Genomic DNA, 25,742 nt, shown 5'->3' on the forward strand with positions numbered 1-25,742 from the left:
TCTCTCTCGGCCTTATCATTTCATCATCAGCCAGCGCACAATGAAACACTGTGAGTCTCGGCGGCGGAGCGACTGTGGGCCGGCTCTCATGCCGGAGCTCCTGGCCGTCACTTTCTGGCTCTCCCTGTTTGGGCACGACGAGAGCAGCCGATTTGTGAGGCCGATAACGCGAGGAATGCTGCTCCAAGAGGAAATGCAAGAGGTGCCGCCGCGTGTACCGGGGGTGGTGTCGTCTCTTCCCTCGGCAAATTATTTTACGACTTCTTTGCAGGGGCGGGGGGGGGGGGGCTTGAGATGTGACCCCCCATGCAGAATTCACCCATTCTTTTAATGGTCCAGGTATTCATTTCATAAATCCTTCCGATCGATGTGGCCGAAAAGCACGCAATCTTTGACTCCTAATCATCTTCGATGATTAACTCATTCACTCCCAAAGACGTTTTTAAACGTCTTTTCAGACTTGGTCCAGAATTGGCTGGTACTGAATGAGTTAAGAAGGATAAGCCGATCGCTTGTCCCTGACTGTTATTTACGACCTCATGTAATCGACGCGAACAGCGCATTGTTATTCTTCATCTTATGATGAATAGCGCAGGCGCTCTTGGGTAAACGTCGGCGTAAGCAAGCGATGTTTGGACGCTTTGCTTCATGACGTGACTCCTGCTTGGCCCTTTTGTGGTTGGAACACACCAAACGTGCTCTTCCTAAGAACTTGTTCAACACCGACTTAGCGCAGCACCGCCCCTGGCGTCCAACGAGTGTCAATTTTATTTTTTTGGGGGAGGGGGGGTGGAAAGTTGGTGTTCGAGGCTGGCCCGACAAGTAATTGGAGCCACCTTAAATACCCGTTTCAAGCAGCAGAACTTTGTCAGTGGAAAAATAAAGAATGGGTGCTAACAAGGGCACTGGACCGGAACGAGCAACGGCACAAGCGCGCTAGAAAAAGGGCCATAAGAGCCCCCCCCCCCCCCCCCCCGCCTGACAAAGGCGCTTCAGTGCTTGACTGAGCATGCAACAATTAAGATAAGACTGGAGGAAGTTTTTCTCTCCTGCGCATCTCCTTCGCTCGCCTTTCTTTGTGTTGAATGATTGGGGGGGGGGGGGGGGAATCTGCTGAACGCACGCGCGCAGGCTGGCACATCTCTCGCTTTTCTTTCTGCTCGGCACGTGAACAGACATTTTCACTTGTGACGTGTCTGTTTCCGTTTGACCCCAGTGGCGGCGAACGGTCACCGGAGCCGCCCCCCCACCCCCCCCCCCCCCAACCATCCCCTCCTCCCCTTCCTTTTGCACGGCCACTCTCACTCCCCGTCTGCAGCTTTATGCTGACTCGGGGAATTCTGATGCGTTTCCTGTCCGCGGGAAGAACAGAATCACAAGAATCACGACAAGACGCCCGAGAGCACTTTTAGCCCCGATGATTTTGTTCCCGTCGTCATCAAAAATGAGAGCGTCATCGTTGGGAAAACTGAAAGATGTAAACCGTGTCAGATGAGAGTCTTTTGACAGGCGCAAGTAAATATTGCCCAATGCCCACCTGGTATGTACACGATCAAATGGGCAAAACGACTCCCCCCCCCCCCCCCCCCCCCCGCCCCCTTTGGATTTCTAAGCTCGACTTGTGGAGGTCGCCGCGTGCGTCCGTGCGCGGATTGGAGCGCGCGCGCCGGTCAGAATGACAGGGCCACCCTTCGGAGGTCACTTAACACATTGTGCGCAGGCCAAGCTGCGTGGGGAGTCGGGGAAGGAAACCTGAGCTATAACTCACACAGCACCGACGCTCGCTGTCCGCCTCCCTCGCTTCTCTCACTTACTCACACGGACGCGATAAATTTCAAGGCGGTGGTCGAACACCCCCCCCCGCCGCCGCCGGAGCCTTTTTCTCTCCGGGACGAAGTACCAAGGACAAAATGTTCTGATACTTTGGCCGTCGGAGCGCCAAGTGAAAGTTGCACAGCAATAAACATTGGCCCGAGCATTTTTTTTTTTTGTGGTTTATTTTTTTGGTCTGTTTATGTTGATTTCTTTCTTTGTTTGTTTGTTTGTTTTTTCACCGTGTTAGGCAGCCAGAAGATTTGGGGCTAAGCAGTGCGCAAGCGCAGCGTGCGGGGGTGGAGCCCGCATCCCAATCGCAAGCTGCTGGCACACGGCTCGCTTGCGCCGCTTGGGAGGGTTCAAACACGTTCGATCGGTGGCCCGCGACCTTTTTTTGTTGTTGTTTTTTTTTTTTTTTTTTTTGTTGCGGACCAGTCGAAACAAGCTTGGCGGACTGGCAACCATTTTTTTGCTCACTTTTACATTGCCAGTTTTAAAGCACTGGTACAGACATCAAAGCTAAGGATAGAGCATGGACTGGGACCCCCCCCCCCCCCCCCACGTTAGGTCGTGTCCATCGGCGGCTTTCCTCCTCACGTCTTCCGTGATCTCACGATCTTTTTGTCCTCGGGGCGGGTCGGCGCTATGATGGCTGAGCTGCGTTAGAAGCTGAGCGGCCGTGACGGATCGCTCCGTTCTGGTCATGCAATAGCGAAAGCGACGCATCGGAGTATTACCCCTTGATACAGTAGAGCAGGGTTGTCCGAACCTTTTTCGTTGGAGGGCCGCATACGCAGGAAAAAAAAAATGGAAGGAGCTGAAGGCAGTCAAGAAAGCGCTTTTATGTCGTTCGGATTGTTCATCAGCTTTCTGTTCAAGGCAAATAGTTGAGTTTTCGGGGTGGCCAACGGCCCTCGATCACACAGACTAGAACCGGCTCTGCACTTAACAGCCGCCAAATCCCATCTCCACATTCAGACACCCCCCCCCCCCCCGTCAGCCTGAACCGTGGCAAAATCAATTTGCGCCTCCCCCCCCCCGCATTACATTTACTTGCAGTCGTTTTATTGTTGCTAATCTGCGCTACGTCTTTTCAGCCTGCAGGCAAAGTAGCGCTACTTGTAACGGAGTGGGCCCAAATCTGGTGTCGGGTTCCAAATCGGCTCCATATGAAAATTCTGTTGCGCTCCGTCTGTTTGTGGTTGAAGTTCAATTATTCGCGACATGCTGTGTTTGGGCTGAATTCACGTGGCCGCGGAACACTCGTTAGCGGCTTTTCTTTTCACTCGCCGACCTTCTTCGGGTGGCTCGGCAAAAAGTCCGAAGAGGCCGTCGACGCGGTTCGATACTGGACACACGTTGATGGCAGATGCTGATCTCGGTGCGTCTTGAGCCTGACGGAGAACACGGCAAAGGAGAAAAACAAGTCCGGGGTTGTTCGGAAGGGGAAATGGCGACTTCTTGACTTGGGCTGAGAGGCCCGCAAGAGTCCCACAACCCATCGCGCTCTGCCACCGCAGGAAGGCGAGCATCTGGACGGGTCGCGGCAAGACACGAGCTCTCCGGCCGACTCGCTCCACGCGGTCCGGCGTTTCTCCTTGTTGACTTTTGCGCTTTTTATCCTCGTAGGATTACCTGCAAGGCGACAGCAGCAAAGCGTGCGAGAGGATGGGCTGGAAACCAAAGGTGACTTTTGAGGTGAGTCTCTCCGTCGCCCGGCTGGAGTCACAAGAGGGCTCCACCGACTGGGCGTAACCCACTTGGGGCGACTCCCCAAGGTAATCGTCACAGCGCTTCCACGGAATCGTAATCGACGCGCGCGTATGCTGCCGCGCGCCGCCGCATAGACGAAAAAGGTTTGACGCGTTTTCTAAAAATGAAGTCTGGCGGATATGATGTCCTCCGGTTATTTGCGGTGGCGGACAACGAACGGTACCCGGTTCGGATTTGTTCTTATTCGGTCGAGGCGTTTCAGTTGATGTCTTGCTGTATGTTGGAATTAGGAATGAGTGGCACGTTGAACATGGGAAAAAAAAAAACGACTATTAAAATAACAATAAAAAACAAACAAACAAGCATGAAAAATGAACAATGAGCAAGTAAAAGTAAAAAAAGGGGAGTGGGAAGAGGTCTGCACAAATCTTCTCCATATTTTCCTAATTGACCGAATCGATCGGCCGTCGTACAAGCAATGCTGAAAATAATGCGAGTTGTTATGATGAGAATCAACAACTACAGTGAAACGATCAAATATGAAATACAGCATCAATATCAACGACGACAAAAAAAAAAAAAAAAAAGAAACAAACAGTAGTCAACCGACAAATATGTCCAGAATGTGCGCTACGCTTTGATTAAACGATCGATTGCGATTGTTTCATGTGAATCATTTGCTCCTTTGTTGTTTCAAAGGTCGTCTCGTTTGCTTGAAGTTGTTTTGCCTTCTGAAAACAATGCCGGGACCTCACGTGAAACAAGCGCGTCATTTATTTGTTTTTCCTCATTTGAATTGATTTTGTTTTCACTTGCAAACAACAAAGAAATCCCACTCCAATGCGGACAAGCAATTTAGAAGGAGGAAGGACGAGCGAATTTTTATTTATTTTTTTTTTTTAATGAGCATCTTTACTGGCCTAACTCCAAAGTCGCCCTCGAGCGCCGAAGTTTGCCCACTCGTGGCGGTGGCACGCCCGCGAGGAACGAAATCATTCCGTGACCGTTGCTGGCCTGCGGTGACGTCATCGTGACGCGGTTTGTGGCGTGCCTGCAGGAGCTGGTGAAAGAAATGGTGGAGGCGGACGTTGCGCTGATGAAGGAAAACCCAAATGCCTGAGACGGTCCCTGGAGGACACCAAGCCTTCGACATTCCCAGCAACACACACACACACACAGATGAAGGATCAAAGTTGTCCCGGATTTGTTGTTTTTTTTTAAAAAAAATCATTTGTGGCAGTAGCCGAAAGAAAACAATGACTGATTCCCTTTTGGCTCAGCGCTCCATGTAAGAGCGGTTCCAGAGTAATATGCTGTTGTACATCATCACGTTTATATGCAAATGGAAAAAAAAAATAAATATTGAACGCATCTTTTGTCCGCGTGAGCTTTCCTGTGGGTGTGTGTGTGGGTGTGTGTGTGTGTGTGTTTGCGCGCGTGTGGTTCAGCTAAACTGCCGTGGTCCTCATCGCATTGCTTGTATTTTTTTAATTTGTCAGCATTGTGCCGTCTTTAATTGGACATGGAAGTTTTTTTTGGGGGGGGGGGGTTCTCGTTGCAGGAATTTTGGAAATTCTTCTCAAATGTGCCCCCCCAAAAAATAAAATGTAGCCTACTACTGAAACCGGCTGGAAAGTTCGTCGCACTGACTGACTTTATTATATTTTATTTTTCTTTCTTCGTTTTCTTTTTGAAGGTTTACCATGAACACGTAAACGCCTTTAGTATTTTGGAATGCAGCCTTTCAAAAGGTTTTGTGAGCTGCTTTGCCGTCCCGGTGCTCTTTCTTGCTCCAATTCGGCATGCATGGGAAGGACATTCGGGGGGGTTTTCGTCCCATGCTGGTCACGTGGAAGAAAAGGCGATTTATTCATCAATAAGCGATCTGCAGCGTCAAATCCAAAAACGCAACAAAACGAGAAGTTCTCCTAACGCCGTTCGCGGTGCATTTCATTGACGTTGTTTAGATCAGAAAATATTTGATCGCGCACTGGGGGGGGAAAAAACGGCGTGTTGAATTTAGTCCATTTGATTTCGTCAAATGGGTGCATGAAATCAAATCATCTGGACGCAATTGGCCGTTTTTCGCAGTGCCGTACATCTTCAAAAAATTAGGATGATTTTATTTATTTATAAATATTGACAAAGTCAGATGGAGTGCGCACGCGTGCGTGCGCGTAAGTGAGTGACGGCCGCGGACGCGTTGTATCAGTGCGGCCACCAAATGAGAAGCAGATGTGCTCCGACTTGATTTGGGCCCCCAAAGAGCGCTGAGATGGGGGGAGGAAGGAGGGGGGGGGGGCACCGCACTGCACTTTCCCCTGCACATTTGCACACAAATCCTAATTGGGGTCACCCTTGCCGCGGAAATAAACAACAGGAAGAAATCAAATCCCTCCCGACAACGCTCAATTTGGGCGCACGACAAATTTCGAGTGGTGCAAAAAAAAATATTCCAGAAGTCAGCCATCGTCCCGAATGGTGTCGAATTCGATTTCGTGTGACGAAAATGAAATCCTTTCAGATCGCTCACTCCTTTTCAAATGATTGGATACACTGAGTAATTTCTTTCTCTTTCCTTTTTTTTTGTGTGTGTGTGGGGGGGGGGGGGGGGTTGAATTTACTCCGTTTTATTTCGTCATGTGGTTGCGTGAAATAAATTAGTCTCATCTACATCAAAGATGTTTCTAAATTCAGATGATTTTCTTGTGGGCAACGAATTAACAAAATAAAATGCTGTAAATTCAACCAAAAAAATGCTGTGTGAAAATCAGTTGATATGTTTGGGGTTTTTAATTCCATTCTTGCATTAAAAAACAAACAAATAGAGTTGGTTCCACTGAGCAGCTCATTTGCAAGGTCTTCATCTTGAGTCTTTTTTTTATTTTTTAAACTTTCGTATGCCAATGATGGAAGTGGCAATGGTGCACTCTAATCTTTTTTTTTGTTTTTATTTTCAGGGAGCGTTCAACTGTGCCCGCTTAGTGACCAAACAGGCTAACACACCTCGTGCGGGTGTTCGTATAAAGCGGAAAGAGAAATCGACGCCTGTGTTGTCGTTTTTTTAATGCGGTCTTTTAATATTAGTTTGTCATTTTTTAAAAATATTGTGCTAATAATGACTTTGTAGTTTTGTGACACGCAGTTCCATTGAGACGTGATTTTCTAGACGTGTTTTTCTTTGATGCGATTCGATCGTGACGATCCGAATGTAGTGGACCGATAAAATCGGATGAGTGTGCATGTTATCGGGGAACGAGTTCACAGAGCAAATTGGAGCGGTCTAATTGGCGGGGGGGGGGGGGGGGGCTAAACAATAAAACGTCACATGAATCACTCACTTAAATTGAAGTGACGTGTTTCGTGTGGAAAAGACGAATATCGGCTGCGTGCACCTGCCAGCAAAAACAAAAAAAGGGGCAAAGAGAAGGAAAAGGCAAACGCACGCGTGGCCCGAGTTGCCTTCCTGCAGTCAATCACAGTGAGGCTCGTTTCGAATTGCGAGCACGTTTGTTTGCAGACGCTCGCGCGGGCCGACTCACGGCGTCCAAATTTTCGGGACGACAAGACGATCACAGCGACGACCTTTTCGCTTCGAGCCAAAGCACAAGCGCGCGCCCGAGCGTTGCTGCTCGTGGCGAGCTTGGTCGTGACGGGCTGAGAAAAATCGCTGACTGGGCCTTTTTGGGGCCCAGTCAGCGGCCGCGCGCGTGTTGACGTTCGTGCACGTTTGACCCACGCGGACGTTGCCTGCACCAGCTCAAAGGAACATTTGCAACGTGAAATTTGGTGGTGGGGGGTGGGGGGGGGGTGCAGACTGGGATTTGGGTCCTGAATAATTGATTTCATTGAGAGCACTCCTTGTCTGACTCTCCCAAAAAGCCTGCTTTGGTTATGTGTTCCCATCCAGGTCCGATATTTTTCTTAGCACTAATAAATCACTCCGATTAAAACCGAGGCACTTTATTCATCCCAAAAAAAGGTAATGCCTTCAAAAATGTGTTGACAAAGCACACATGTGAATCAAATCACCAGTTTGGGCTACAAAGGTCCCGCTTGTACCTAACGGGGACAAGAAATTGGACCCAAAAAAAAAAAAAGGTCGGCGTATCTGGCTTCCAAGAAACCCATTCATCGCTCTCTAAAAATAAATATATTAGGATATCATTTACAAACGTCCGCAGGCTCAGAGCGTGAGCCATTTTTTCGCCCTTTTTTTTTAAATTAAGAGAATAAACTTACGTGTGTTGGACACGCGCCTGGACAAAATCATCTGCGTCTCGTTCTTTAATTTGTGCATTCAGGATGTCAAGTGAAAAAAAAAAAAACCTCCTCAAGATCACGTCCGAAAGTACAGTTGCCGGTTGCGCTTTGCAAGCTGTCAAAACTTGCTGCAGTCGTAAACGAAAGCTCCTGAGGTGCGGTAGATGGACTGAGTGGACGGGAAGGCCATCTGACAGCTGTTATTCCCATTCAGCCCCATCCGCTGGGACTCGAACATCTCCCTGACCGAGTGGAAGTTCTGCTGCTGGGACGGGTAGCCCGCGCCCAAGTGGCTCAGGTCGCCGTACCAGGAGGCGAGCCGGCCCTGCTGCTGGCCCTGCTGCGGGCCCTCCTGGTTGGCGTGGCCCGGCGGCGACGCGCCGCAGTAGTCGGTCAAAGCCTCGTCCGCGGCACCCGACGGCGCCAGGTGGCCTCCGGGGCTTCGCTCCGTCGCGTAGAGGCTCATGGCTTGCAGGTTGCAGTGATAGGTGGAGTTGGGGGCGCTCTGGCTGCACGTGCCGGACGCGTAGGACGACGCCTGGTTGGGGGAATAGCCGAGCGCCAGCGAGGGGGTCATACTTGTCCGAGAGGAGGCGACGAGGGGCGGGGAAAGGTCCTCGTGGGGAGACCCCCGCAGGGACGTCATGATGTTGTCCACGCTGAAGCCCTGCGCGGAGGCCTGGCTGTGCTGCTGCCGCCGCCGCTGCTGCTCGTAGAGGTCCGTGCCGAGCGAGCGGCCGCGCGGGCTCCCGCTGGACGCGCCGCTGTCGGGACTTTCCATTTTGGCAACGGCGTGGTTGGGCGCCGGCGACGCGGCTCGAGGCGGCGTGCAGGCCCCGTTCTCCTTCTTGATGTCCTGGATGCGCACCGGCGGCGCGTCCTGCGGCACCCGAGCCGGGGCGCGACCCGCCGCCTGCGGCTCCTTGGGCCGCTCGCGCTCGTCCTTCTCCTTCTGCGCATCTTTCTTCTTGAAGCGCCTCCTGCGCCTCAGGAAGCTGCCGTTCTCGAACATGTTGTACGAATCCGGGTCCAAGGTCCAGTAGCTGCCCTTGCCGGGCTTCTTGTCGTCGCGGGGCACTTTGACGAAGCACTCGTTGAGCGACAGGTTGTGCCGTATGCTGTTCTGCCAGCCCTGCTTGTTGTCCCGGTAGAAGGGGAAGCGCTCCATGATGAACTGGTAGATCCCGTTGAGGGTGATCTTCTTCTCCGCCGAGTTCTGGATGGCCATGGTGATGAGAGCGATGTAGCTGTACGGCGGCTTGACCATGTCCTTGGGCTGCTGCTGAGGGCTGTACGGCCCGTAGGCGCGCGCCATGCCGCCCGGGTACTGCTCGTGAGCCGCGTGCGAGTACATGCTCGCGGGCGCCGGCATCCCCGCGTAGCCGCCGGCGGCCCGGTAGTAGCTCTGCTCGCTGCTGATGTACGGCACGACCCCCAACGAGTTGGGGCTGGACACCGAGTAGCGCGCCTGCATCCCGGCCGATCTGACGGCGTTCCGCAAGTGGCCGCGCTCAACTTCTGTTGTTGTTGCGGCTGTTATTTGGGGTTTGGGTTTTTTTTTTTTCCTTCGTTTTTTGCTCGCCTTTCCCCGGTCGCTGTCGGTCGCAGTCCAGTTCAGGCCACAGCCCTCCGCAGTGGACCAAAGACTGTCCAGACCCCGGCGGTTAACATTTGCAAAGCGCAAAGTGAGGTCGGAGGAGCGAGACTCCACAGAGAGAGAGCTAAAAACATTTTTGGGGGTGGAGGGGGGTGTTGTTTGAGCTTGAACGCTTTTCCTCCCTTTTGGCTGCTCGGGCTGCTCCTCCCCACGCACATGTGCGCTCCTTCACCCAATTGGAGGGCCAAGTCAGCCTCTGGAAAGTCCGCTTGGTCATTTCAAAGAACCCCCCCCCCCCCCCCCCCCCAGTTGTAAAAATATCCATAAAATATATGCTGTACCATATATATATATAGATAGATATAGATATAGATATAGATAAATAGATATAAATGTTCTACGACTTTAGTTGACCCATGTATGTGGGTTGGTACATTAGTTCTTCTTTTTTTCACGCAGATTGGGTTATTTTTGACTCCTTTTGTTTGTCAACTCCGCTTCTAAACTCTCAGGTTTGCTACTTATTGACGTAAACCTTCATCTCAGGTGACGTGCTTGGTTGAAGAATGCAAAGCGAACTTTTTCTTTATCAGTCTGCAGTAGTGTGAGGGGTCCTATCAGCTGTTCTTGAGCCTCTAAATAAACACACGGATTTAAAAGTGTTTTTGTTGGGGAGGGTGGGGGGTGGTCACTGAAGTCTTCAGATGTTCTGCTCCCCTGCAGCCACCGCGGGCGGTCTGTGCAAAGTCATTAAATGTAGAAAGATCATTTGGTCGGATTGGCTGAGAAAATCAGGAATCGTGACACGTTTTTTTTTTTCTGACAAAGACCCGAAAAGGCGATCCAAATGTCACTGGAGACAAACATGGCAATGTCAATTTCGTTCTGTTGATTCAAACTTTCTTCAAAGGAAAGGGCCAACTCCCTGTGTTGATTTGCCACTGCGGTCCTCAAGGCCCAGTATCGATGTTGGATTCAAATGAGGAATTCATCAGCAAGCTCTGCAGATGCCTGACAACGATCCTCCTCATTTGAATCAGGTGCATGTCTTGGAGGAGAGAAATATCTTAAGCAGGCAGGAAAGTGGGCCTCGGGGGCCCGAGTTGACCACCTCTGACCTGAAGAGGAAATTTGGAACACAAAAACGTTTCCTCCTGATAGTTGTGTTTTATTTGATTTGCATCTCTCAATCAATTTAAATGTTTTTAGTCAGTGCGTTTTTCTTAGTTTGGATTTGAAAAACAAAAACAAAAAAAGAGTTATCATCAGACTAACATGAAATACGTACATTGTGATTTGCCCCAGCCCCACTACACACAACACATTGTTTAAAAATACGTTTATTTGTTCGTTAAATTGACCACTTCATTCGACATTTTCATTTTAACCTAACCTGGGTTCTTATTTTGAAGAGTACAATATTTTATGCAGTGAGAGAGAGAGAGAGAGAGAGAGAGAGAGGAGAGAGAGAGAGAGAGAGGGTGCTGCTTGGCAGGTCACCGCCGTAATCAATCGATTCATCGGTTTTCGGCTTCAAGACTTTCGCCGCTGTCGAACCTTCCTCTCAAATATGCCCGGTTGTGTCTGTCACGGTGTGGTACTCGGCTGCCTCCGTGTGGTCAGAGTGCCACAATGCATCATAATCGCATATTGGCCGCCCGAACGACGTTTCGAACCGCCCCAGAGTCGTAATTCAGTGTACGTGGACATACAGATACACGAAAGTGTGTGTGTTTGTGACGCAACCGTACTGTATTTTAAATCACGTTTCGAAAACTCATATAGACCCACACATTTCTTTATCCGCGTTCTTCACTCATTCACTTATTGCGGATCATCACGTTGTGCTCGCGCAGGTATGTATCATCAACAAGCAAATTGGAAAAAAAAAAAAAAGATCCATCAGTTTGCGCGCCCACTTGGCCTTTTTGCTGCAGATAACTTTGGGCGGTTTGCCACGAAAGCTCTTCAACCGCTGCCCGTCTTGGATTGAGTGGCAAGTCAGCTCGGATCGAATGAAATGCTGCCATCTTTTGGCCTCGGAATGTGCGCGCAACGACAGCAGCGTCATCCAGACTGATTTTCATTCATTGGTTTTTTCACGTGGACAGCGTATGTGTAAAAGAAACCACGCATTTCTTGCTGCAGGGTTATTTTTAGAGGGCCACGGCAAGAACGAAACCTTCTCGCTGGGTAGTTGGAATCTATCCAAGCTGAATTTAAAGGGCCAAAGATCGGCTACACCTTGGACCAAACACGAATTCATCACAAAACTTTATCCATCCGTTTACTTTCTCTGCTTATCTGGGATCGATTCGCGCGGGCAGTATAGCTTTAGTAGGGACCACTTCCCCACCCCTTCGTCCAGCTCTTCAGGGGGAATCCTAACGGGTTTCCCGGGCCAGGCAGGTTACAGTTCTAAATTGAGAGGTTCGTAGTTTTTAGTGGATTGCTCTACTTTACGACGGTTAAAGGAGAGATGGAATCCATTGCAGTTTTATGAGAAGGGGGAAAAAAGTCTACACCGCAGCACTTCCAGAGCACAACTCCTTCTTCCGCTAGTAAAACACTTCCTGTTTCATTCAGCCAATCAGACGCTCTCAACATAAACATGTTTAAGAAATTATCAATATAATTTAGGTTAGGGGTCCCCAACCGCCGGTCCGCAGAGCATTTGGTACCGGGCCGCACAGAAAGAACTTGCCTTAATTCCGTTTTATTTATTTCGGAATACGAAAGTTGTTTTATTTTGGAAAATTACCGGTTACATCCGTTACATTCCGTTACATCCGCCTGTGTCACGCTTGACTCACGTCAAGCCACGCTTCTCCGTCACGTGACCAATTAAGCTAAAAACAAAATGCCGGAGCTAGCAAAAGGAGTAAAAAACTGGAGATCGCAAACGGCGGCGGCCTTAAAAGTACGTTCGAGACAACCGGATTAAAGTTATGGCTGAATACTCTGAGATCGCCACAATAGCACTGTTGCTATTTCCGACATCCTACCTGTGTGAGGTGGGGGCGGGGGGGGGGGGGGGGGGGGGGTTGTGCAGCAACAGCAACAGCGACGAAAACAAAATTACGAAGTGGACTGGACATAAACCACACACTTGAGGTGTCATTGTCTCCCATTACCCCGAGATGGGACCGTCTGGTTGCAGAAAATCAAGCTCGGGGCTGTGGTGAGTCGTCATTTTCATGCATTTTGAATTTGCGGTGTATTGTTTTGAAGGCATTCAACATTACCAAAGTGATCAGTGTTGCGGCCAGATTAGACGCTCCTTGTGTTTATTATTATATTTCGAAAACAGCACAGTTTTCATGCAGCTCATACCATAATTTTGTTGTATTAATCCGGCACACCTTGAATGCCGGTCCCTGAAAATATTGTCTGACATAAACCGGTCGTGGGGCAAAAAAAGGTTGGGGACCCCTGCAGTACGCCATGTTCATGTTTTCAATGCACAGTAAAAAATGTGTTCGTGATGTAACAGGTTTTGCATTGAGGTTGTGGGATTGCACTGCAAAATGACGACGTAAAACCGATTTTGACGACTGTACTTTGACAAGAATAAAGTTCATTAAGAGGGGTCTGGTTTCATTTCAGTAAAAAGACATTTTAGCCGTGCTCAGTTCGTCGTAGGTTTGAAAAAGCGCGGTGTCCTCGCTGTGAGTGCATCTCATTCTTTAAAACATCCTTAGTAACGTTAGATACAGGAACGGAACGGGAAGGGTAGGGCGAGTTTTATTAAAGAGAAATGAGACGCCCTCATCGTAAAGAAGCGCGCGTTTCAGCAGCGTGACGTCGTTTCGAAAGTGGCCGCTAAGTGGCGTAATACTCCACTCTATGTCAACATCCGAGCTGGCCTTCCAGCATTCTGGTCAAGTCCAACTTCTCACCTCAAAGGCGCCACTTCTTGGTTTCTTGTTCAACGCAGTGAAAGAATCGCGGCCTCGGCTATGAATTACCGTTTTGTACCTTTATTTAAAAAGCCCGTTTCCTTCCTCGTTTCCCATCGCCGCGATGAAAACAGGAAGCCGCGTCCCGAAGTTGCCCCCCCCCCCTCCCCGCAGAAATTACCGAGGCACGAGTGACACTTTTCACGTTCAGGCTGGAGGGAGGCCGCCACTTCAATTGCGTTGGGGGGGGGGGGGGGGGCATGTAAAAGGGTTTATCGTTAATTTGGATGTGAGGCATAATTAAGGTAGCGACGTTACTTGCTGCTGAATTATGTTGTTGCCTGCAAGTCTTTGAGTCTCAAAGGCTCCGACAAGTGCGATTGGTGTTTGTGACATGGGCCAGCTCCTCCTGAGTCGTTCTTCCCCCGCCATCTGAAAACACTCGAGACGCGAGCTGTTGTTTTACAGTATTTGTACATGTCGTTGGCGTCGGGACAGAACCGGGATTCTTTGTCACTATTTGGTAAATTTCAGATGTGTTTTCCCCACAAATGCATTTGAGCATTCCACACACGGGTGCCTTCGTACAAATTAATCTAAAGTGTTGGAAATGTCTTAGACGATGCAATGTTGTTTTTTTGTGGCATTTAATGGGGGGGGGGGGTCTCATGAAAAGTGAGCAGTTGAGAGACAAAGATGTCCTTCAAAATGGATAACATGTAATACTGACTTCAGCAAGTCAGTAGTCCAGTCGTCTCACATACTTGCTACGTCACAGAGAATATATCGAGACCCCTCATACATTTATACGAGTTAATATTAATGTCGAATTGTGTCCCATTTAAGTTTTGGGGTTCGTTTTTTTTTAATTTCGCAGTGCCACATTGGGGTCTTTTCTCCTGTTTGGGCAAACGATGGCTGTTCGAAAGTGCTCAATAGATACAATACAATTGAATTGAATAGAATTGAAAACGTATGAAGTGCAGCACATTCAAATATTCAACGATCCATTTACAGATAGAAAGGTGGATGTAGCTAACAGAATATAATGTGATGGTGCTTTCAATTTGGAAAAACAAAACAAAACAAAATTTGTCACCTCATAATGAAGTGGGCTACAATGTGAAACCAACCAGACGGCTCAGCTTCTCAATCTAGTTTTTCACATCAAGGACATTGCACGAAATGCGTTTGTGGCCTGCAGTCTTTGTTGTAAGTATTCCAGAGCAAAGTGTGTCAGATGCGACACGTCTCTCAGAAAAGACTTCCAATGTAACAGCTTTATTGAAACGTCTTACAAGAGACGACTTTGGACAATGGCGATACAATAAGTGCAATATTTGTAGCAGTTCATAATACAGCATCCGTGTGCAGGATAAAATAGATTTACTATATTGAGAAAATGTCGAGCATTATCACGAAGAGGCGCGTGTTGTTGTTTATTTAGGCCACGAAAGTTTCTTCCTCCGTTTTTTTAAATTTTATTTTATTTTTTTTTTAGGCCTCGAATGTTTCTTCCTTCCTCCGTTTTCCTTCAATGCGTATTTGGTCAGGTCCGCACAGAGGCAGCTCGTGAAAGTCGCCGTCGCGATGCAGGCGCGCGCCGAACTCTCCATCCGATCCAAAACGAGTCCTTTGGGGACGACGCGACGGTCACATGACGCACGGTTTGATGTCCTGACACACGCTCTGAGGATGAGGATGAGGATGGTGGTGATGATGATGATGGTGGTGGTAGTAGGAAGTGCCGGCCGTCGGGTGGAAGGACGAGATGCCGTTCAAGTTGAACACAAAATCTTTCCGGTCGCAGTGGCTCTGATAGCGCGGAATCCCCACTGCGGCAGAGAGGGAACGTCAGATGTCTTTTTTTGTTTTGTTTTTCATTTTCAAAACTTATCTCTGAACAATACGGTACACCCTTAAAACTGCCCAGTAAAAAAAAAAAAAAAAAAAAAACTGTCCCAAAATGGACAATGTCAATTTGACCCAACCTGGAGTTGATTTGTATCAAAACAAAAAATTTTACTACCCCCCAAAAATTATTTTGTACAAAACAACCCACATGATTTGGTCAAACAAGTAGCCGGTCGTTGCAATTTTTGATCAAAATGTGATGTTTTCTTTTTTTTTTTTTTGACCTTGCAGTTTCACGAGTACATTTTATTTTGACAGGCCATTAAAATGTGTTCATTGGTTTTGTCATTTCCAATCCATTTTTTCACGTGAACTCCGTTTTCAGATGTCTCAGACGATCTCGCCTTCCTGTGGCAACTTTTGAAGATGTGACGTGAATTATTAATAAAAAGAAAAGGAAAAAGCAATCGGTGACCTCGCAATCCATTTTACTGCGATGCCATTTTGATCAAGACAGCGACGGCTTTGCGTTTCCGGCGTCCAAAGTATTTCCATCGGTTCTCTCACCACGAGTGCGTCAGCGGACGTTTGCAAAGAAATGTTGAACTCGGGTTCAACGGTCGCAATCCGCGTCACTCCTCCGAGCTTGCACTTAGTTTTCGTCGCACTTAAATCGACATGCTGCGACTCGTGTATTCGTCAAGGTCCGAAGGACTCCAGATGTGACTTTGTTGTTGGCGGGGAGCCAGCGGGAGGCTTCCACAAGCGGACATGCGGTCGCTGCCTCGGCACGGACGCGACAGCGGCATCGTCGGCATGACGCGCGTTCGCGCTCAGTCAAGATGTCGCACCGAGTCGAACGAGGCCTCCCGCCTCTTGTGGCCGTCGTGCAAGTTGAACCCGCCGCCGGTGTGGTCCGAACTGCAACAGTCTTTGTTTGCTTAACCTTCGAGGCCCTTTCGGGCTCCGGCGTGGGCTGCTGGTCTCGCTGAAATCCTCCCCACTGGAGCGACCCCCCCCCCCCCGCCCCAACCCTCGTGCGGCGCTCAAGTCAAACGGGCGTGACTTGTGGAGCCGAATGGGAATTTGCAAATGACTTTCAAATTACTTGAAATGACCCCAAGGCATCGCGCGATGTGTGTTTGAAATGACGTGGCCACGCAAACGCCAATTCGACGCATCTTAAAAATATTTTCTTTGTCAATGGGAGGGGGGGGGGGGGTGGCGCTGAAATTGAAATAGCTGTAGTATGATTTTAAGCAACTAAGAAAATCCCGCGACAAGAAACAAAACCAAACGAATGGTCGATTCGAATTAGCAATGCAAGTCAATATAAAACCATGGACATTTTTTTTCTTCAATTTCTTGTACGTTTTGGTGCTACTCAAAATTGAACACAAATGGAATATACAGCATATATATGTACTGTATATATATATATATATATATATATATATATATATATATATTAGTACAATGACATGTAAGAAGTAATTTTTTAGACTAAACATTTTGAAAATGTCTATATATACATCTATCTATAGATATATCTATATATTTATATAGATATATCTCTATCTATATATCTATATATTTATCTATATATATATATATATATATAGATATATCTATATTATATCTATATAGATATATCTATATATACACATTTAAATGGACGTTTTGTCGTCATAATTGTCAATTCGGCATCACCAAATGATCGTTGCTATCGATCGCGTTCCACCGTGCTTGAGAGCATCTCGTTTGTCAAATGCGGATCGTGGATCAATCCCGGTCGTACCTGATATGTCGCTCGCGTGGCTCTCCCTGGCGTTGGGGTGGATGTAGGTCTGCTCCAGGGAGTAGGACGCCATGCCGGAGTGCAGCGAAGACGACGCGGGGCTGCCGGAAGTGAACGGCTGCTGTTTGATGTAAGGGGGCCCGCCCGAAGCGGCCCAGTGCGCGGACGCACTCGCGTACGGGGAGTGGCCGTCCAGGGCGCTCGCCACGGCCGGCGAGGACGGCACCGGACTGCTGCTGCCGTCCGGGCCGTAGTCCCCGCCGGACGGCACCGGGCAACTGGCCATGTAAGTGGAGCCCGGGCTCGGGGACATGTGCGGGACGTGATGGCCGGCGCCCAGTCCGTCGTAGCCCGCGCCCACCGAATTGCTCATGGCGTCCAAGTTGTAGCCGTTGCCGTGGCAGGCGAGCGGCGCCGAAGGCGCCTGGAAGTCAAAGCTCTGCGGCAGAATGGACGCGCCGAACCCGATGCCGTTCATCATCCGGTACATGGGTTTCAGGGCTTGACACTTTCTCCTGAAGCCTCTGGGCCGACGACGGAACGAGCCCTCCTCGAACATGAACTCGCTGCCGGGGTCGATGGTCCAGTAGTGGCCTTTGCCCGGCCTGCCCAGCCCCTTGGGCAGCTTGATGAAGCACTCGTTCAGCGACAGATTGTGCCGGACCGAGTTTTTCCATCCCTGATAGGAGCCCCTGAAGAACGGGAAGCGGGCCTGCAGGAACTGATAGATTTCGCTGAGGGTCAGCCGCTTGGTCGGCGAGCTTTGGATGGCCATGACGATGAGAGCGATGTAGGAATACGGCGGCTTCTCCGGCCGCCTCAGGCCGGAGCTGCTCTTCTTTCCCTTGAGCGCGAGCGACGCGCTCTCCGCGGCGGCTTGCGGACTCGGCATGGCGGGATGCAGGACGCCGGACGGCGGACTGGATCTCGGAGGAAGCGGAGGATCCCGCAGCAGCTGCTGAGGGCTCTCGCTCGTCATGTTGGCTCTGACGCGCGGCTGCCCAAAGGAGGCCCCGCGAGTTTGCAGAGGGGACAGAAAAGAAAAAATAAGTCGGAGGAGATGTGGTCCTCGCCAGTGAGCGTCGCGCCACCGGCGGCCTTTCCGCTCGCTTCAAAATGGAGAGAAATCTGTCTTCGGTCCGGTTACGCACGTACTTGACGCGCGGCGGGTACGTGCGGCCAGTGGAGAGGAAGAGGAAGAGCGAGAGGCGGGGTGGGGGAGCCTCCGATTCTCCCTGCACGGCTTTCAAGTGGACACGGGGGGCTCCCTCCGCTGGGGTGTCACAGTGGAGCTAAGTGGGGCGGCGTGGCGCGCCGGGTGGCCATCGAGCGCCTCGACAATCGCTCAAGTGGACGAAACGCCAAAAAGCGCCCCGACTATGCGGGCCAAGTCAAACGAAACTCGCCCCCCCCCCCCCCTCACCCATTGTCATCATTCAAATCTCCCTGAAATCATAGCCGAAAAGAACCGCCCCCACCCATGGCCATTTCCGGCCCATCGAGCAATTGCCACATGAATGAAATGAATCAAACTTGCCCTCGCGTCCGAGCCAACGGCAGCTACCGGGCCTGCATTTTCGTTGGGCCGAGAACGCACCTGCATGCATGAATCTTTCAATGATCCCAAGAAATCACAACACTAGCTCAGGATGGCCAACCTGTGGCCCGCGACCGCAATCTTAGTGGCCCATTCATTCATTAAATAATAATAATAATGATTCCGAAATGTAAGAGTACCATTGTGGGGTAGTACCTACACCCAATGACAGCTGTGCAACAATGTATAAAAAAAATTAAAAAACATATCGGTGTATATCCAATATGTTTTTGGGATGTTTTATACTGTATATAGAAGTCTTTCTTTATGTTTTCCATGAAAAATGGGGCGAAAGGAGGGCAAAACATATCTCTGAGAAATTGGGGAAAATCGCACGTATGGAAAAATATTGGTGGGCAAAAAAAAGTGTGCAAATACGCAAATCGGCGAGTGCCAAACTGCAAAAATGCAGGAGTTGACTGCAGTTTTAGTTGTAATATGACCAATGACCACAAGATGGTAGACACGGCCCGGAAATATTTGTCACGTGGAAGGGGGGTGGGATCAGGGGCTTGACCAATTATTGACCATCCGTTTGGGAAAATTGCTACATTTGCGATGGTCCCCAGAAATGTCTTTGATGCGGTTACGCTGCGTTTTATTTTATTATAGAGCAGTCTGGGCCGAATATTTTGGGCAGATTTGGAAGGACATGCAGGACAGAGGAAATAGTACCTCAATAATATTACAATTTTGAGTGAGCTGATATTTGTGTGTGTGTGTGTGTGTGTGTGTGTGTGTGTGTGTGAAAAATTTCCCAAAATTATTTATTTTCCAATGAATGTTGGTTCAGCAGTTTTGTGCTGTCCTTCAATGGTCAGTTTTATGCAAGAGAGTTACCGTAATATGTGGTTACTTTGCTGTTTGCTTCAAAACTTTTTTCCGGAACTATTATTTTTTTCCCCACACATGCTTTCGAACAATGTTTTAAAATACGAACTATGTCAAGAGCACGTATATTTCGTCCATCTTTAAGATGGCATTTAGTCATACATGTGCGCGGGAGCACTGCTGACAAATTGTGAGCGCCTCCATCTTATCGGCATTGCGTTTTTCTCCCCATTTCCTCCTAAAATGGTCCGCAGGAGAATCCAAACAAACGCCGGCGGTGTCGGTTGTGATCAGGCCGGGAGGGAGCCGCTGGTGGGATCCGAATGGAGGGGGAGGTTCGGGGCGGGGGTGCGTGGAGGCGGAGTGGGGGTGGGGGGGGGCGTCTCTCAATAAATGACTATGACATGAGTGGAAGCAGGCTTTTTCCATCAAGCGCGGCTCGGGATACCACACACAGTGCGCCAGTGTCAGCTTACCGCCCCCGGCCCGGCGGCGGTCCCGGGGGGGCTTTGCGTTCATTACACAGAGAAAAGCCAAATTAGCCGAGCGGGCCTTGAACGCCCCCCCCCCCCCCCACACACACACACACCCGCACACTAACCCACACACTTGTACATGGACATCAGGCCGTTGTATGGCCCATGGAATAATATCAACAAGCATGGCGCAAAAAAGTGCACGCTGCATGGCCTATTTTAAAGCTCTGCAGATGCCTTCGAGCACTGGTGAAGAAAAAAAAAAATCATCCAGACCCCTCTAACTTTCCAAACAATAACCTTTGCACTTTGCACAAACAAAGGATGTGCGGATCAAATGATTTTCCGTGCAAGACACACAAAGCGCGGCTTGGTGGCCCCGCAAATTTCCTGCGACATCAAAACTGGCGACCCCCGTCGTGATCAGGATGCACAATCTTTGTTGTTGGAGCTGCTTTTTTTTCCCGCCCCCCCCCCCCCCCCCTCAACTCCCCTCCCCTGCTGCTTTCACATACCCACTGGAGGAGATTGTCGTATAAGCTGCAAATATCACATGCGTGGAAGATTGGATTTTTCCCCCCACCCCCCTGCCGTTTATCTTTAGAATGCTGTCACGTCAGCCATTGTCGGCTGACATGTTGATGTAAGATTTGGGCGCATATTTATAGAGTCATTTGACCTCAGGCAACCTGTTTCAAACTTTTGAACCTCGAATTCCATTTTCAATCTGAAATTGAAATGAAGAAATTGAGGCTCAATCGTGACTGAGCCTTTTCTGTCTGCCCCCCCCCCCCACCACACCCCCTCGCAGTCTGCTGCTGGCGGGATCTTCGGAACCGCCCCTGCGGCCTTGTGGGAGGTCGGACGGGGTGCAGGCTGCCGGAGTGACACTTTGTTTGGGTTTGACGTTCCAACATTGGGCCCGCTCTCCAAGGTGACTTTGGTGAGCCTCACTTAGCTGCATGGAGCACTTCTCCCCCCCCCCCCCCCAAAAAAGATTTCAAAGAGTTCAAAAGTGACGGTTGTCACTCCTTCTTTCCATCCATCCATCCATTTTCAGATCTGCTTCTTCTCATGAGGGTTGTGCCGGAGCCTCTCCCAGCCGGGCACACCCTGAACCGCTTGCCAGCCAATCGCAGGGCGCACTGAGACAAACAACCATTCGCGCTCACAATCACACCTGGGGGACAATTTCGAGTGTTCCGTTAACCCGCCACGCCTCTTATGGAATGTCGACTGTGGAATGTGTATCGGAATCGAACCTTGCACCCCTGCACCGCGAGGCGAACGTGCCAATCGCTCTTCCACCGCGCCGCCCTCCTCCTTTCCTAATCTGAAAAAATGCGCTCGAGGGGTCGTCACGTGACTAACCCACAGGTGTGTTCTTCTGCCGTTTCGCCTCCAGGTCGCAGCATTGCCGCCGCACGGAACAGCAAGTGGCACCCGTCGCCCGGCGTTGGACGCAAGTGCTGTTGCGATCAACCGCACACACACGTCCGCACGGTTAGTTTGATTTATTTGCTGATTTTTATTTATTGATTGATTTTATTGTTCTTTACATTGCGTCAGCTGCTGCCATTGCGATGAATGAAATCAAAAAGGTAAAATATAAATATAGGCGACCTTCGCCAAATACAGTCACAAAAACAAACCATAACAAAAAGAAAGATTAATAATCTTGCCATTTAATCAAATTATTATTATTATTATTATTTTTAGTGCAGGCCTACATTCGTCTTGTTACACGTCTGTTTGCAAATCGTTCCCTGCAGGCACGATTGCTTGAGTGCAGGTGAGGTTTTACATTCGGACACGGCGTGTTGCCATTTGAACTGACGTCTTGGAGACTAAAAAGTCACTTTAGCGGTTAGTATTGAAAGTATAGGCCAATCTTTGCGTTCCTTTTGTTCTTGGAATCGTCCCTTGTACTAAGTTTAAACATATCGACACTACTTGATATTTGGGGTGCAATTTCTGTGGGTGGCGGGCGGGAAGAAGGAGGGGGGGGGGGTGTTGGTTCAGGACCACGGAGAGCTACTGAGCTCTTCTTATGGCCAAACAGCAGCATTTTGAAAAAGAAAAATATATATATTGAACAACGCGGCCTCCACCCAATGCGTTTTATGATCGAGCATTTGGTTTTTACCTCCTATTTGAAAATGTTTTTCTCTCGACTTCCTGCATTGCAGAATTTAGAAATTGTTTGCATCGTTCAGACAAAGACTCGCTCTGCGGATTCAAAAATATGAGCAAAAAGTGGGCCACCGTGACACATCGAAGATGGAATAATAATGTCACATACTTACTTACTCTTGGAGGGAAACTATTATTATTATTATTGATCATATTCATTTGTCATTATTGTCCATCATCATCGCCATAGAACTTATTGTGACTCGTTTAGATATCTGCACCAATGCAAGGAGGGCGCAAGTTTGCCAGTCATCAAGTCTACACAGTCTTGTCACTGGACTTTTTTTTAGATTGCCACAGAAGCAATGACAAGACTGTGTAGACTTGATGACTGGCAAACTTGCGCCCTCCTTTCCAAAAACGACTCCGAATCACCTGCTGCTTCTCGTGTCATGAAAGTGTCAACGGGATGACCAACTTTGAAACAAAGTTGTGTTCGCATCCACGTGGTTGCACCCTGAAGAAATAAGACTCGAAAGGAACCGGCTGTCATTGTTTCACGTTTTTTTATTCATAAACATAACAGGCATGCAAAAGGGATTTTAAGTGCATCTCGGTCATTGATTCCATGGATGTTGACAACGTTTTGGGAGCCGCACGGACAAAAAGATGCATGAATTGTTTTCTGTTTGGGCGTCCATCACGGTCAGCGTCGCACGCGCAGCAGAAACGGCAAAAAACAAACAAACTTCTCCCCGCAACACTGACAGATCGATAGATAGATAGTTATGTATATATATATATATACACGCGCGCGCTCGCAAGCCAGTAAAATGTCCTGGGATCACCTCGCGTACGACGAGGAGCAATGCGCGTTTTGCTTTGTTGTGTTTGGTTTTGTTTTATTTGCGATTGCAAGATGATGACGCGATGGCCTCAGTGGGGGTGGGGGGGGCGACGCGAACCGAGGTCGCCCATGCACGCCAAAGTGCTCGCGAGTCGCCCTTACGAGAGCAGAAAGTCTATGCGAAAGCTCGCCGCCTTCGGGGGCGTCTGGAGCGCGCGGGGGGCGGCCTCGGGTCGGGCTCTGTGCGGCAGGTGCAGGCTGAGCGGGTCCCCTCCGGCTGCTTCCGCCGGGTAGCCGCGATGCCCCGGCGGCAAGTTCAGAGCGTAGGGCGGCTGCACGCGGGGGCCCGGGGGCCAGAAGAGACCGTGCGCGCGCGCTTCAACGCGTTCGAAGGGCTTGCCCAGGATGCTGTCGATGGCGAAGGGGCCGCGGAACTTGGCCGCCGCGCTCTCCTCGGGGGCGGGACGGAGGCGGTGGGCGTCCTCCGCCGTGACGTCGGCGAGCTCCCGCTCCTTGGCGGCCCTCTTGGCGAGGCGCTTCCGCCTGCGGCGGAACACCCCGTCGGCGAACGTGTACTCGCTGTGGGGATTGAGCATCCAGTAGTTGTCCTTGCCCCAAGGTCTGGACGGGTCGCGCAGCACTTTGAGGAAGCAGTCGTTGAGGGACAGGTTGTGGCGCACCGAGTTCCTCCAGCCGGTGTAGGTGCCGCGGAAAAAGGGGAACTTGTTCATCAGGTAGTCGTTGATCTCGGCCAGGGTGAGGCGGCCGCTGCCGGACTCGCGGATGGCCATGGCGATGAGGGCGATGTACGAGTAGGGAGGCTTGGGTCTGCGCGTGTAGGGCTTGCCCTTGCCCGGGTCCGCCGCGCCCGGCGCCGCGGGCGGCGGCGGGCTGTTGGCCGCGCAGTCCCCGTCCGAGCCCAGCTCGTCCCCGGACAGAGGAGACGGGACCCCCTCCGCGTCGGCGCCGGCGCACAACTCCAGCGGCTTGTGAGCCAAGTGCAGCGCGGAGAAAACTTCCAGTTTCATTGTGTCGGCCCGGCTGCTTGCTGAGCAGGTGTGGGGCGAAGACGAGCCCTGGCGGCGGGGGCCGACTGTCTGCGCGCGCGCGCGTGCGTGTGTGTGTGCGCCCGGAGCGCCTGCAAACAGGTCTGTCTCCCGAGACGCGCCGGTGTTGCTATTAATATCACGGCCCCGCAAGGGACGGCCCAGGGGGCGGGGCCTCCAACTTGCCGCACGGAAGGATTTGAGTGATATGCGATGTTTACAATACTTGGACGCTACCGTGTCACGCCACCGAGGGAAAAAACGCGGCGACTTATCGACCCGCCCGTCTCGCCACTAGAAATTTTTTTTTTTTTTTTTTTTCCACCAGATGAATCCTTTTCAAGAGAAATTGCGTGCGAATGCCGCAGTGCTGACTGAAAACATTTTGCAGCACGTGCAATGGTTTTTGAATGATGCCAGTGGAGTGTATTGAGTGATCTGGAATGATCTTGAATGACATTGACTGAAGTGAAACGATATTGAAGGATAATCATCTTTCCTCGTTTGGGATGTGGTGAAATGATGCGGATTTTGGGCCTGGTGGGCTAAACGTGGGAGTGGTGAATATTTTCCACAAACCGAATGAGCTGAGTGTTTAGAATTTCAAATGGCAACGAATTGTCGGGAGAAAACGGTTTGGGTGGCAGCGAAACACATCCGACCGAATGGCAAGGTGGTGAACCGCATGAGCCGAGCCTCTGGAGCAATTAGATTAGCGAATGTGCCGCAAGGCTAAATTTTAGTTAAAAAAAAAAAATCAAAACTCATTCAGTGATTGTCGTCATCATTACAGTTCTGAAAAATGAAAAGTAAAAAAAAAAAAATAGGGACGCTTTTGTCATATGCGCTCACATTGAGCTTCTCATGGAAAACCTTTCCAAATCTCGGCCTCTGTTTGGTTCTTGAGTCACCCCTTGATGTAATTTCTTTCAGGACGAGGCTGCCGGCAGCGCTTCGCGAATGGACAAATGATTTCCGAGCCTTCAAAGACGAAGAACCGGCAACCGGCATCTCCTTCACGGACACGAGGATGGAAACTGGGAACGAAAGAGCCGCTCGGCCGTGGAGATCTTGACGGCACACGCGCTGACCACAATTGCGTCGTGGCGACGGAGCCCGGAAAGCCAATCCGTGCGTGTGCCGCTAACTTCTGCCCTGTCAACGTCTTTCAGCAGGACGGCGGACGCAGAGGTGAGTGACACCCCACCGCCCCAAAACAACGAGTGCACATCCAAACACGCCATACAGCGCGCCGCCCTCCGTTTTTGACAAAATTGCTCCCGAAGCCGCAATTAAGCATCCAAAGTTTGGCTCCGATGAAACGGCATCACTTCATTCTTCGCTTGGCGGCACATCAATCATCTTCAGCATCGTTGTGCGGGTGAGGACAAGTGGGGAAGTACGCTGGGCTAATCTTGGTCTTACTGAAAGGAACGTGGTACTTGGCCAACATTTGCTTTGAACTTTTATTCCGTTCGTGCGGCGTGAGGAGAATCGATCTGCCGTTTCTTTCCGTTCATTTCCTTTCAAAAGGTGAAATCTCGCATTTCGGGAAAAGTGTCTGTCGCTTGACATTTGTGCTTCACGTGAACTTTTGCGGCTCAAGGATCAAAGCAGAAATGACGAGCACCAAAACGAGATATGAATACGACGGCGTTCGTTTTCATCATTCGGATGACGTGACGAGACTCGGGCCGCGTTTTGCAGATAACTGGGAGCACTTGTGTGCGGCGGCTATCTTTTGATATCACGACGCAATCGCAAGGTCACCCAGGTCAGAAGAAACCAACTCGGCTCGTCCCGTATGTCGGTCGGGGCGCGCCGAGCTCGTATAACTCGCCAACGAGCCTTCCGTTCGATTCGGCGCGACGCT

General features: G+C 50.1%; 4 protein-coding genes across 5 annotated transcripts in view; 1 reads left to right on the forward strand and 3 right to left on the reverse strand.

Annotated features, from left to right (window-relative positions):
- The window catches only part of gmds (GDP-mannose 4,6-dehydratase), a 56,136-nt gene extending 51,261 nt beyond the window's left edge, over positions 1 to 4,875 (forward strand). Inside the window, exons 10-11 of the mRNA XM_086115427.1 lie at positions 3,445 to 3,513; positions 4,586 to 4,875. Coding sequence (XP_085971553.1) covers positions 3,445 to 3,513; positions 4,586 to 4,648 — 132 coding nt within the window. The 3' untranslated portion in view covers positions 4,649 to 4,875. The remainder of the gene's footprint in view (positions 1 to 3,444; positions 3,514 to 4,585) is intronic.
- foxc1b (forkhead box C1b) lies at positions 4,523 to 9,558 on the reverse strand. 2 transcript variants are annotated; one of them, XR_015101358.1, is made up of 2 exons: positions 7,771 to 9,558; positions 4,523 to 4,672 (listed from the first exon to the last, which is right to left on the reverse strand). XR_015101358.1 is itself a non-coding variant. In XM_086115425.1 (1 exon), exon 1 carries the CDS (start codon positions 9,263 to 9,265, stop codon positions 7,910 to 7,912), a length of 1,356 nt encoding a protein of 451 aa, XP_085971551.1. In that variant the 5' UTR covers positions 9,266 to 9,558; the 3' UTR covers positions 7,476 to 7,909. The 2 variants fall into 2 exon arrangements, 1 of the variants encoding a protein (XP_085971551.1); XM_086115425.1 differs by lacking the exon at positions 4,523 to 4,672 and having other exon boundaries at positions 7,476 to 9,558.
- A 5,000-nt stretch (positions 9,559 to 14,558) lies between these two features.
- Positions 14,559 to 18,266, reverse strand: foxf2b (forkhead box F2b). The gene is made up of 2 exons (XM_086115682.1): positions 16,940 to 18,266; positions 14,559 to 15,122 (listed from the first exon to the last, which is right to left on the reverse strand). The coding sequence occupies exons 1-2, from the start codon at positions 17,916 to 17,918 to the stop codon at positions 14,941 to 14,943; spliced, it is 1,161 nt and encodes a 386-aa protein (XP_085971808.1). The 5' UTR covers positions 17,919 to 18,266; the 3' UTR covers positions 14,559 to 14,940.
- Positions 18,267 to 22,523: 4,257 nt separating this feature from the next.
- On the reverse strand, positions 22,524 to 24,683 carry foxq1b (forkhead box Q1b). Its single transcript, XM_086116493.1, has one exon. The coding sequence runs from the start codon at positions 23,849 to 23,851 to the stop codon at positions 22,982 to 22,984; it is 870 nt and encodes a 289-aa protein (XP_085972619.1). The 5' UTR covers positions 23,852 to 24,683; the 3' UTR covers positions 22,524 to 22,981.
- Positions 24,684 to 25,742: the final 1,059 nt, after the last annotated feature.

Source organism: Hippocampus guttulatus, chromosome 7 (genome assembly GCF_054856545.1).
Source record: "Hippocampus guttulatus isolate MCC_2025c chromosome 7, RoL_Hgut_1.0, whole genome shotgun sequence".
In the NCBI taxonomy this organism is placed as follows: domain Eukaryota; kingdom Metazoa; phylum Chordata; class Actinopteri; order Syngnathiformes; family Syngnathidae; genus Hippocampus; species Hippocampus guttulatus.